This window comes from Salmo salar, unplaced genomic scaffold, assembly GCF_965601325.2.
Source record: "Salmo salar unplaced genomic scaffold, fSalSal1 ptg000414l, whole genome shotgun sequence".
Classification (NCBI taxonomy): Eukaryota; Metazoa; Chordata; class Actinopteri; order Salmoniformes; family Salmonidae; genus Salmo; species Salmo salar.
In genome coordinates, this window is record NW_027675380.1 from 542,501 (window position 1) to 556,037 (window position 13,537).

The 13,537-nt window shown below is 45.5% G+C and overlaps 2 protein-coding genes across 2 annotated transcripts in view; one reads left to right on the forward strand and one right to left on the reverse strand.

Moving 5' to 3' along the window:
* Window positions 1–13,537, reverse strand: part of LOC145875995 (uncharacterized) — a 459,138-nt gene that overhangs the window by 127,867 nt on the left and 317,734 nt on the right. The window lies entirely within an intron of this gene.
* LOC145875998 (stonustoxin subunit beta-like) lies at window positions 3,221–4,318 on the forward strand (the record flags this gene model as incomplete). Its single annotated transcript, XM_082971769.1, has 1 exon — window positions 3,221–4,318. A coding segment is annotated over one exon (576 nt), but the record flags the coding sequence as incomplete, so codon positions are not given.

The following is a 13,537-nucleotide window of genomic DNA, read 5'->3' on the forward strand; positions in this document are numbered from 1 at the left end:
GTGGAGAGGAGGATCTGATGGTTCACAGTATCAACGGCAGCAGATAGGTCTAGAAGGATGAGAGCAGAGGAGAGAGAGTTAGCTTTAGCAGTGCGGAGAGCCTCCGTGACACAGAGAAGAGCAGTCTCAGTTGAATGCCCAGTCTTGAAACCTGACTGATTAGGATCAAGAAGGTCATTCTGAGAGAGATAGCAGGAGAGCTGGCCAAGGACGGCACGTTCAAGAGTTTTGGAGAGAAAAGAAAGAAGGGATACTGGTCTGTAGTTGTTGACATCGGAGGGATCGAGTGTAGGTTTTTTCAGAAGGGGTGCAACTCTCGCTGAGGAGGCAGAATCAGGAGATAGGTTGGAGAAGGTTTGAGCAGAGGGAAGAGATGATAGGATGGAAGAGGAGAGAGTAGCGGGAGAGAGAGAGCGAAGGTTGGGACGGCGCAATACCATCCGAGTAGGGGCAGAGTGAGAAGTGTTGGATGAGAGCAAGAGGGAAATGGATACAAGGTAGTGGTCGGAGATTTGGAGGGGAGTTGCAATGAGATTAGTGGAAGAACAGCATCTAGTAAAGATGAGGTCAAGCGTATTGCCTGCCTTGTGAGTAGGGGGGGAAGGTGAGAGGGTGAGGTCAAAAGAGGAGAGGAGTGGAAAGAAGGAGGCAGAGAGGAATGAGTCAAAGGTAGACGTGGGGAGGTTAACCTCTTGGGGCTAGGTGGGACGCTAGCGTGCCACCTGTGGTGCACTCCATCAACAGCAGGTGCATTTCAAGAGCGGCAAATTTGAATCCAAATAAATGTCAAAATTCAAATTTTTCAAAAATACAACTATGTTACACCATTTGAAAGATAAACATCTCCTTAATCTAACCACGTTTTACGATTTCAAAAAGGTTTTACGGCGAAAGCATAAATTTAGAGTATGTTAGGACAGTACATTTACAAGAGTTGTGTGTAATGTTTTGTCAAGTCAAAGACAGGGTCACCAAAACCATAAAACCAGCTAAAATGATACACTAACCTTTTACAATCTCCATCAGATGACACTCCTAGGACATTATGTTAGACAATGCATGCATTTTTAGTTCTATCAAGTTCATATTTATATACAAAAACAGCGTTTTACTATGGCATTGATGTTGAGGAAATCGTTTCCCTCCAATAACCGGCAGTCAAGTCAGCGTCACAAATTAAATAATTAAAATTAGAAAACATTGGTAAAATATTATATTGTCATTTAAAGAATTATAGATTTACATCTTTTGAACGCAATCAACTTGCCAGATTTAAAAATAACCTTACTGGGAAATCACACTTTGCAATAATCTGAGCACTGTGCCCAGAAAAATACGCGTTGCGATACAGACTAGACGTCATGTTGGGGAGATCTAAAATCGAAAATACTATGTAAATAATCCATTACCTTTGATTCTCTTCATCAGATGTCACTTCCAGGTATCACAGGTCCATAACGAATGTAGTTTTGTTCAAAAAAGCTCATCATTTATGTCCAAAAATCTCCGTCTCGTTAGCACATGATGTAAGCCAGCCGGACTTCTCGTCATGAACGAGGGGAAAAAATATATTTCCGTTCGTTCAAACATGTCAAACGTTGTATAGCATAAATCATTAGGGCCTTTTTTAACCAGAACATGAATAATATTCAAGGTGGACGAATGCATAGCCTTTTATAACGTATTGGAACGAGGGTACCCAACATGAAGTAGCGCGCCAGGTGTCTAATGGGACATCACCGTTCCATGGCTCTTGTTCGGTCAGATCTCCCTCCAGAAGACTCAAAACACTTTGTAAAGGCTGGTGACATCTAGTGGAAGCAATAGGAAGTGCCAAAATATTCCTAAAACCCTGTGTTTTTCAATGGGATAGGTTTAAAATCAATACAACACATCAGGTATCCACTTCCTGTCAGAAAATGTCTCAGGGTTTTGCCTGCCAAATGAGTTCTGTTATACTCACAGACACCATTCAAACAGTTTTGGAAACTTTAGAGTGTTTTCTATCCATATATAATAAGTATATGCATATTCTAGTTACTGGGTAGGATTAGTAACCAGATTAAATCGGGTACATTTTTTTTATCCAGACGTGCAAATGCTGCCCCCTAGACCCAACAGGTTAAAGTCACCCAGAACTGTGAGAGGTGAGCCATCCTCAGGAAAGGAACTTATCAAGGCGTCAAGCTCATTGATGAACTCTCCAAGGGAACCTGGAGGGCGATAAATGATAAGGATGTTAAGCTTGAAAGGGCTGGTAACTGTGACAGCATGGAATTCAAATGAGGAGATAGACAGATGGGTCAGGGGAGAAAGAGAGAATGTCCACTTGGGAGAGATGAGGATTCCAGTGCCACCACCCTGCTGGCTCGATGCTCTCGGGGTATGCGAGAACACGTGGGCAGACGAAGAGAGAGCAGTAGGAGTAGCAGTGTTATCTGTGGTAATCCATGTTCCCGTCAGCGCCAGGAAGTCTAGGGACTGGAGGGTAACATAGGCTGAGATGAACTCAGCCTTGTTGGCCGCAGACCGGCAGTTCCAGAGGCTGCCGGAGACCTGGAACTCCACGCGGGTCGTGCACGCTGGGACCACCAGGTTAGAGTGGCAGCGGCCACGCGGTGTGAAGCGTTTGTATGGCCTGTGCAGAGAGGAGAGAACAGGGATAGACAGACACATAGTTGACAAGCTACAGAAGTGTTGTTTCTTGTATTATTGTCTCCTGTGTCTTTAGAGAACTGTTTCACTTTGATATCCTTTTTCTTCTGTCCTGATTTTCTCTTTCTTTTCTTCTGTTAACTAGATATTCTTTGTTGTTCTTCGTTAGCTAGCTAGCTTCTTCCAAAAGAGTCCCTAGCAACTGCTTAGCAACTGGTAAACAATTCAGCTTGCTAAGATAACTACAATTTTATGAAAAATAGTTATTTTTCAAAAGCCTATCTTCTTTGTTTGTTGCTTGTTTTTTCTCCTATTCAGTCTTGCAGTTTTCTTTTGCTTTTTTCCGATGTACTTCACTCTAAAAACCATGTAAATTTCAATATTTGTAGGAGCTCATTTTTCAGCTGCTGCTGCTCAAATTGGAGTTCCGGAACAGTATAACATGTGATCATTCAACAAGTCTCAAGTTACCTTAACTGCTCCTTTTGATACCTAGAAACATCTACATTAAATGAATTAGTGAAAAGTGAGTTAACATTCTAATGTGAATGATGATGATTTCTAATATTGTATCTGGTTTCATCCATCAGATGTCTGTGATCTCACACTGGACCTAAACACAGTAAACAGACACCTCTCTCTGTCTGAGGAGAACAGAAAGGTGACATGTAGGAGAGAGAAGCAGCCGTATCCTGATCACCCAGAGAGATTTGAGGACTGGAGACAGGTGCTGTGTGGAGAGGGTTTGACTGGGCGCTGTTACTGGGAGGTAGAGTGGAGTGGGAGAGGGGAGGTTGAGTGGAGTGGGGGGGCTGTTATAGGAGTGACATATAAAGGAATCAACAGGAGAGGAGTGGTTAAGTACTGTTGTCTTGGATCCAATGACAAGTCCTGGAGTCTGTTCTGCTATGACAACAGTTACTCTGCCTGTCACAATAATAACTCCACTACCATAGACGTCCCCTCCTCCAGCTCCCACAGAGTAGGAGTGTATCTGGACTGGTCAGCCGGCACTCTGTCCTTCTATAGAGCCTCCTCTGACACACTGACCCACCTGATCACATTCACCTCCACATTCACTGAGCCCCTCTATCCAGGGTTTTGGGTTTATTCTGTTGGCTCTTCAGTGTCCCTGAAATAATAACTGGACACACACACACACACACACACACACACACACACACACACACACACCACACACACACACACACACACACACACACACACACACACACACTGGACAAACACACACACACACACACTGGACAAACACACACACACTGGACACACACACAAACACACACACACAAACACACACAAACACACACACACACACTGGACACACAAACTGGGCACACACACACTGGACACACACACACACTGGACACACACACACACACACACACACACACACACTGAACACACACTGAACACACACTGAACACACACAAACTGGACACAAAATGGACACACACACTCAACACACACACTGAACAAACACACACAAACACATTCTGGACACACGCACACTGGACAAACGAAAACACACACACACTCACACACATACACACACACACACTGGACACACACACACACACACACACACACACACACACTGGACACACACACACACACACACACACACACACACACACACACACACTGGTCAAACAAAAATACACACACACACACACACACACACACTGGACACACACACACACACACACTGGACAAACAAAGTGGACAAACACACACACTGGACACACACTCACACAAACACTGGATACACACAGACACACACACACTGGACACACACACTAGACAAACACACACACACACTGGACACACACACACACACACTGGACACACACACACACACACTGGACACACACACACACACTGGACACACACACACACACTGGACACACACACACACACTGGACACACACACACACACACACACACTGGACACACACACACACACACACACACTGGACACACACACACACACACTGGACAAACACACACACACACACACACACACACTGGACAAACACACACACACACACACTGGACAAACACACACACAAACACACTGGACAAACACACACACACACACACACACACACTGGACAAACACACACACACACTGGACAAACACACACACACTGGACTCACACACACACACACACTGGACTCACACACACTGGACTCACACACACTGGACACACACACACACTGGACACACACACACACACACACTGGACACACACACACACACACTGGACACACACACACACACACTGGACACACACACGCAAACACTGGACAAACACACACACACACACACACACACTGGACAAACACACACACACACACACTGGACAAACACACACACACACTGGACAAACACACACACACACTGGACAAACACACACACACACACACTGGACAAACACACACACACACACACACACTGGACAAACACACACACACTGGACAAAAACAAACACACACACACACACACACACACACACACACACTGGACAAACACACACACACACACACTGGACAAACACACACACACACACACACACACACACACACACTGGACAAACACACACACACACACACACACACACACACACACACCACACACACACACACACAAAAACACACACACACACACAAACACACACACACTGGACACACACACAAACACACACACACACAAACACACACACTGGACACACAAACTGGGCACACACACACACACACTGGACACACACACACACACACTGGACACACACACACACACACACACACACACACACACACTGAACACACACTGAACACACACTGAACACACACAAACTGGACACAAAATGGACACACACACTCAACACACACACTGAACAAACACACACAAACACATTCTGGACACACGCACACTGGACAAACGAAAACACACACAGACTCACACACATACACACACACACACTGGACACACACACACACACACACACACACACACACTGGACACACACACACACACACACACACACACACACACACACACACACACACTGGTCAAACAAAAATACACACACACACACACACTGGACACACACACACACACACACTGGACAAACAAAGTGGACAAACACACACACTGGACACACACACACACAAACACTGGATACACACAGACACACACACACTGGACACACACACTAGACAAACACACACACACACACACTGGACTCACACACACACACTGGACACACACACACACTGGACACACACACACACACACTGGACACACACACACACACACTGGACACACACACACACACACTGGACACACACACACACACACTGGACACACACACACACACTGGACACACACACACACACACTGGACACACACACACACACTGGACACACACACACACACACTGGACACACACACACACACTGGACACACACACACACACTGGACACACACACACACACTGGACACACACACACACACACTGGACACACACTGGACAAACACACACACACACACACACTGGACAAACACACACACACACACACACACTGGACAAACACACACACACACACACTGGACAAACACACACACACACTGGACAAACACACACACACACTGGACTCACACACACACACTGGACACACACACACACTGGACACACACACACACACACTGGACACACACACACACACACTGGACACACACACACACACTGGACACACACACACACACTGGACACACACACACACACTGGACACACACACACACACACACACACACACACACACACTGGACACACACACACACACACACACTGGACAAACACACACACACACACACACTGGACAAACACACACACACACACACACACTGGACAAACACACACACACACACACACACTGGACAAACACACACACACACACACTGGACAAACACACACACACACACACTGGACAAACACACACACACACACACTGGACAAACAGTAACATTCTCAGAACATACTGCACTTGTTTTATCCTGTTTTAGATGTATCCTCTGTTTAAACATTTAAACTCTTACAATAACACTGTTAAAATACCAATGTGATCATTTCTTGTCTTTTATGTTGGAAAAACAAATTGTACAATTATATGTGGACATACGCTCCATAGTTGTACAAGTATATATGATTATATTGTACTTTTCATAATAAAACATATTTGAAACAAGAAAAAGCATGTTAATAGTGGAAACAGTTTTGTTATTGATTTTTACATTGCTTCTCCCTGTCTCATGTTGACGTTTGTCATGAATCTTGACCTGGAGGCAGAACTGTGCGATTTCCTCTAGATATGTCAGCTGCAAAGTCAGAATTGGCTGTGGAAAATGTTGTTTTATGGTCTTAATTTAAGGGAAGGATTAGCAGTGTGGTTGAGGTTAGGATTAAAATCGGATTATATTACTTTGTGCCTGTGCAAGCTAGTGAATATTTTGCTGAACTGCCTCCAGGGCAAGATTCATGACAATAAATGCCAACCTGCCTCCAGAACAAGATTCATGACAATAAATGCCAACCTGCCTCCAGGGCAAGATTCATGACAATAAATGCCAACCTGCCTCCAGAACAAGATTCATGACAATAAATGCCAACCTGCCTCCAGGGCAAGATTCATGACAATAAATGCCAACCTGCCTCCAGGGCAAGATTCATGACAATAAATGCCAACCTGCCTCCAGGACAAGATTCATGACAATAAATGCCAACCTGCCTCCAGAACAAGATTCATGACAATAAATGCCAACCTGCCTCCAGGGCAAGATTCATGACAATAAATGCCAACCTGCCTCCCAGTCGTCCCCTCCTTATCTTTACAAGGCTGCAGAACATGCAAGCTAGTGATGTGGGGGTTCTCTCATAACCCTCAGTCCCCAGGTGGGTAGATGGCAGGTTGAATAAAGAGAAGCTAGTGATGTGGGGGTTCTCTCATAACCCTCAGTCCCCAGGTGGGTAGATGGCAGGTTGAATAAAGAGAAGCTAGTGATGTGGGGGTTCTCTCATAACCCTCAGTCCCCAGGTGGGTAGATGGCAGGTTGAATAAAGAGAAGCTAGTGATGTGGGGGTTCTCTCATAACCCTCAGTCCCCAGGTGGGTAGATGGCAGGTTGAATAAAGAGAAGCTAGTGATGTGGGGGTTCTCTCATAACCCTCAGTCCCCAGGTGGGTAGATGGCAGGTTGAATAAATAGAAGCTTGTAATGTGGGGGTTCTCTCATAACCCTCAATCCCCAGGTGGGTAGATGGCAGGTTGAATAAATAGAAAACAATAGGCTACATAAAACAATCCATAAATGTATAATTATTATGTAATTTACACAAAACATTAAGGACACCTTTCTTTCCATGACAAACTGACCAGGCGTAACTCAATATTAGGAAGGTATCCTTAATATTTTGTCCAATCAGTGGCTCTGACCCTTTACGTAACAGTCAATCCTCTTTTCCAGGAAACCTTCTTTAAATTTCCCCAAATGCTTCAACACTGCTGCTCTCTCACAGCTGCTCCAGGGCCTCTTGGGTTGAGGAGTCATTCTCTTCTAACCTGATCACAGCTGCTCCAGGGCCTCTTGGGTTGAGGAGTCATTATCTTCTAACCTAATCACAGCTGCTCCAGGGCCTCTTGGGTTGAGGAGTCATTCTCTTCTAACCTGATCACAGCTGCTCCAGGGCCTCTTGGGTTGAGGAGTCATTATCTTCTAACCTAATCACAGCTGCTCCAGGGCCTCTTGGGTTGAGGAGTCATTCTCTTCTAACCTGATCACAGCTGCTCCAGGGCCTCTTGGGTTGAGGAGTCATTCTCTTCTAACCTGATCACAGCTGCTCCAGGGCCTCTTGGGTTGAGGAGTCATTCTCTTCTAACCTGATCACAGCTGCTCCAGGGCCTCTTGGGTTGAGGAGTCATTCTCTTCTAACCTGATCACAGCTGCTCCAGGGCCTCTTGGGTTGAGGAGTCATTATCTTCTAACCTAATCACAGCTGCTCCAGGGCCTCTTGGGTTGAGGAGTCATTCTCTTCTAACCTGATCACAGCTGCTCCAGGGCCTCTTGGGTTGAGGAGTCATTCTCTTCTAACCTGATAACAGCTGCTCCAGGGCCTCTTGGGTTGAGGAGTCATTCTCTTCTAACCTGATCACAGCTGCTCCAGGGCCTCTTGGGTTGAGGAGTCATTCTCTTCTAACCTGATCACAGCTGCTCCAGGGCCTCTTGGGTTGAGGAGTCATTCTCTTCTAACATGATCACAGCTGCTCCAGGGCCTCTTGGGTTGAGGAGTCATTCTCTTCTAACCTGATCACAGCTGCTCCAGGGCCTCTTGGGTTGAGGAGTCATTCTCTTCTAACCTGATCACAGCTGCTCCAGGGCCTCTTGGGTTGGAGGGGGTATAGGGAAGGTAGGGGAGAGGAGGGGGTATAGGGAAGGTAGGGGAGAGGAGGGGGTATAGGGAAGGTAGGGGAGAGGAGGGGGGTATAGGGAAGGTAGGGGAGAGGAGGGGGGTATAGGGAAGGTAGGGGAGAGGAGGGGGGTATAGGGAAGGTAGGGGAGAGGAGGGGGTATAGGGAAGGTAGGGCAGAGGAAGGGGGGTATAGGGAAGGTAGGGGAGAGGAGGGGGTATAGGGAAGGTAGGGGAGAGGAGGGGGTATAGGGAAGGTAGGGGAGAGGAGGGGGTATAGGGAAGGTAGGGGAGAGGAGGGGGTATAGGGAAGGTAGGGGAGAGGAGGGGGGTATAGGGAAGGTAGGGGAGAGGAGGGGGGTATAGGGAAGGTAGGGGAGAGGAGGGGCTATAGGGAAGGTAGGGGAGAGGAGGGGGGTATAGGGAAGGTAGGGGAGAGGAGGGGGTATAGGGAAGGTAGGGGAGAGGAGGGGGTATAGGGAAGTTAGGGGAGAGGAGGGGGGACTTCCTCCATGTCAGGTAAGCAGCCTCCAAGTCTACCCTCACCAACTGACCAGACTGAGTGAGTTCTGAACATCCCTCTCTGTCCTCTGATGCTGCGTCCAAGTCTTCTTGGGTCTTTCTGGTGTCTCTGTCTTGATTTTTTCAGTTCTTTCCCAGGCTGCCTGAAAAACACATAAAGATGGAACATTCATAAGAGTTATAAACTATCAAAATAAAGAGAGTCCCACACTCCATATATAAACTCCCAGTCATTTATTGGGTATTTACCATTGTTTCAGCATCACTGTGCCTTCTACAGGGTGATGTCATCAATACTTGAACCAGGTTATGTAGACGAACAGTGCAATTAGTGCAACCAATGACAATAGAGAGGGGTGTGTCATAATGATTAAGTTAATTACAATGAATTAATGAAACTGTTAACCTCTATGTGCTAGGTGGGACGCTTGCGTCCCACCTACGTAACAGCCACTGCCAGCCTGTGGCGCGATTTTCAAAACCTTAAAAATCCTATTACTTCAATTTCTCAAACATATGACTATTTTACAGCCATTTAAAGACACGACTCTCGTTAATCTAACCACACTGTCCGATTTCAAAAAGGCTTTACAACGAAAGCAAAACATTAGATTATGTCAGCAGAGTACCAAGCCAGAAATAATCAGACACCCATTTTTCAAGCCAGCATATAATGTCACCAAAACCCAGAAGACAGCTAAATGCAGCACTCACCTTTGATGATCTTCATCAGATGACAACCCTAGGACATTATGTTATACAATACATGCATGTTTTGTTCAATCAAGTTCATATTTATATCAAAAAACAGCTTTTTACATTAGCATGTGACGTTCAGAAAAAGCATACCCCCCGCAAACTTCCGGGGAAATTACTAACAGTTTGCTAAATTACTCACGATAAACGTTCACAAAAAGCATAACAATTATTTTAAGAATTATAGATACATTACTCCTCTATGCACTCGATATGTCCGATTTTAAAATAGCTTTTCGGATGAAGCACATTTTGCAATATTCTAAGTACATAGCCCAGCCATCACGGCTAGCTATTTAGACACCCGGCAAGATTAGCCTTCACCATAATAACATTTCCTATAAGAAAAATGTTCTTACCTTTCCTGTTCTTCGTCAGAATGCACTCCCAGGACTTCTACTTCAATAACAAATATAGGTTTGGTCCCAAATAATCCATAGTTATATCCAAATAGCGTCGTTTTGTTCGTGCGTTCTAGACACTGTACGAATGGTAATCCACGGTGGTGCGCATGCCGCATGGCGTGACAAAAAATGTCTAAATATTCCATTACCGTACTTCGAAGCATGTCAACCGCTGTTTAACCTCTCTGGGCTAGGCGGGACGAATTCGTCCCACCTACGTAACAGCCACTGGCAGCCTGTGGCGCGATTTTCAAAACCTTAAAAATCCTATTACTTCAATTTCTCAAACATATGACTATTTTACAGCTATTTAAAGACAAGACTCTCGTTAATCTAACCACACTGTCCGATTTCAAAAAGGCTTTACAACGAAAGCAAAACATTAGATTATGTCAGCAGAGTACCAAGCCAGAAATAATCAGACACCCATTTTTCAAGCCAGCATATAATGTCACCAAAACCCAGAAGACAGCTAAATGCAGCACTCACCTTTGATGATCTTCATCAGATGACAACCCTAGGACATTATGTTATACAATACATGCATGTTTTGTTCAATCAAGTTCATATTTATATCAAAAAACAGCTTTTTACATTAGCATGTGACGTTCAGAACTAGCATACCCCCCTAAACTTCCGGGGAATTCGCTAACATTTTACTAAATTACTCACGATAAACGTTCACAAAAAGCATAACAATTATTTTAAGAATTATAGATACAGACCTCCTCTATGCACTCGATATGTCCGATTTTAAAATAGCTTTTTGGTGAAAGCACATTTTGCAATATTCTAAGTACATAGCCCAGGCATCACGGGCTCGCTATTTAGACACCCGGCAAGTTCAGCACTCACCATAATCATATTTACTATTATAAAAGTTTGATTACCTTTTGTTGTCTTCGTCAGAATGCACTCCCAGGACTGCTACTTCAATAACAAATGTTGGTTTGGTCCAAAATAATCCATCTTTATATCCGAATAGCGGCGTTTTGTTCGTGCGTTCCAGACACTATCCGAAATGGTAAAGAAGGGTCGCGCGCATGGCGCAATCCGTGACAAAAAAATTCTAAATATTCCATTACCGTACTTTGAAGCATGTCAACCGCTGTTTAAAATCAATTTTTACGCCATTTTTCTCGTAGAAAAGCGATAATATTCCGACAGGGAATCTCCTTTTCGGCAAACAGAGGAAAAAATCCCAAAGGCGGGGGCGGTCGGGGTCACGTGCATAAGCCCAGTGTCCCTTGATCGGCCACTTGAGAAAGGCGATAATGTGTTTCAGCCTGGGGCTGGGATGACGACATTCTGTTTTTTCCCGGGCTCTGAGCGCCTATGGACGACGTAGGAAGTGTCACATTAGAGCAGAGATCCTTAGTAAAAGATAGAGATGGAAAAGAAGTTCAAGAAATGGTCAGACAGGCCACTTCCTGTAAAGGAATCTCTCAGGGTTTTGCCTGCCAAATGAGTTCTGTTATACTCACAGACACCATTCAAACAGTTTTAGAAAATTTAGGGTGTTTTCTATCCATATGTAATAAGTATATGCATATTCTAGTTACTGGGTAGGAGTGGTAACCAGATTAAATCGGGTATGTTTTTTATCCAGCCGTGTCAATACTGCCCCCTAGCCCTAACAGGTTAAGGATGAAACAAAGGTTGGGATGTGTCTATCATCCGCAATCACAAGGTTTAGTTGAGAGAGCTAACGGAACTCTGAAAAATAAGATAATAAAGATTTGTTTAACCACAGGGCTTAATTGGGTGGATGCTTTGCCGCTCGCACTAATGAGTTGCCGCATGGAAACTAACAGAAACACGCATTTATCACCGCATGAAATGCTTACGGGTCGACCCATGCCTGTACCAAAGTTAGGAGGACTATACAAAGGTCCCTCCTTAGATATATTGCAAAAATAATTAAAAACATATGTACAGCATCTAACTGAGATACATGAAGCTATATATTCACAGGAGAAAAAGAAGGTACCTGAGCCAGGACCAGAGAGACCACTCCCAGTGATACCAGGGGATCTGGTCTACATTCGGGTGTTCCGGAGGAAGTGGAACCAGCCAAGGAGAGAAGGACCCTACGAGGTGGCCAACGCGACACCGACGGCCGTCCAGGTGAAAGGAAGTCAGACGTGGTACCATCTAAACCACTGCACCAGGGTCCCATCGGAGAGGAGGAGACAACCGCATAGAGATGAGGACACAGAGGATGCTGATTCACCAGGCGGGAGCCCGGAAGGAGCAGGAGCAGCGGAAGAGATCGAGGCGCCGGGGAGGAGTCAAGAAGTCAGCAGACCAAGTGAAAACCAAGATACGACTGATGCACCGCCGAATGCACCCAGACGAGGACGAAAGAAAGACAATGCTGGAGAAAAAACCTGCAACCAAACGATATTCACTCCTGTGGGGCCAGAGAGTCCAGGGTTGGGGGGGAGTGACATGCCTGCTACTCCTAATGACATACCTATTGTGGCAGACCTCCTTGACGGAAGCCCTTTACAGTGGGACCCCGAAGTACCACCTACAGAATGGGAGAGACTCTTTCCTGAAATCAATGCCTTTCCAGATGGAAGCCCAATCGGGTCAGAGGAGGGAGCCCCACAAGAAGGAGGAGAAGGAGGACCCCCACAAGAAGGAGGAGAAGGAGGACCCCCACAAGAAGGAGGAGAAGGAGGACCCCCACAAGAAGGAGGAGAAGGAGGACCCCC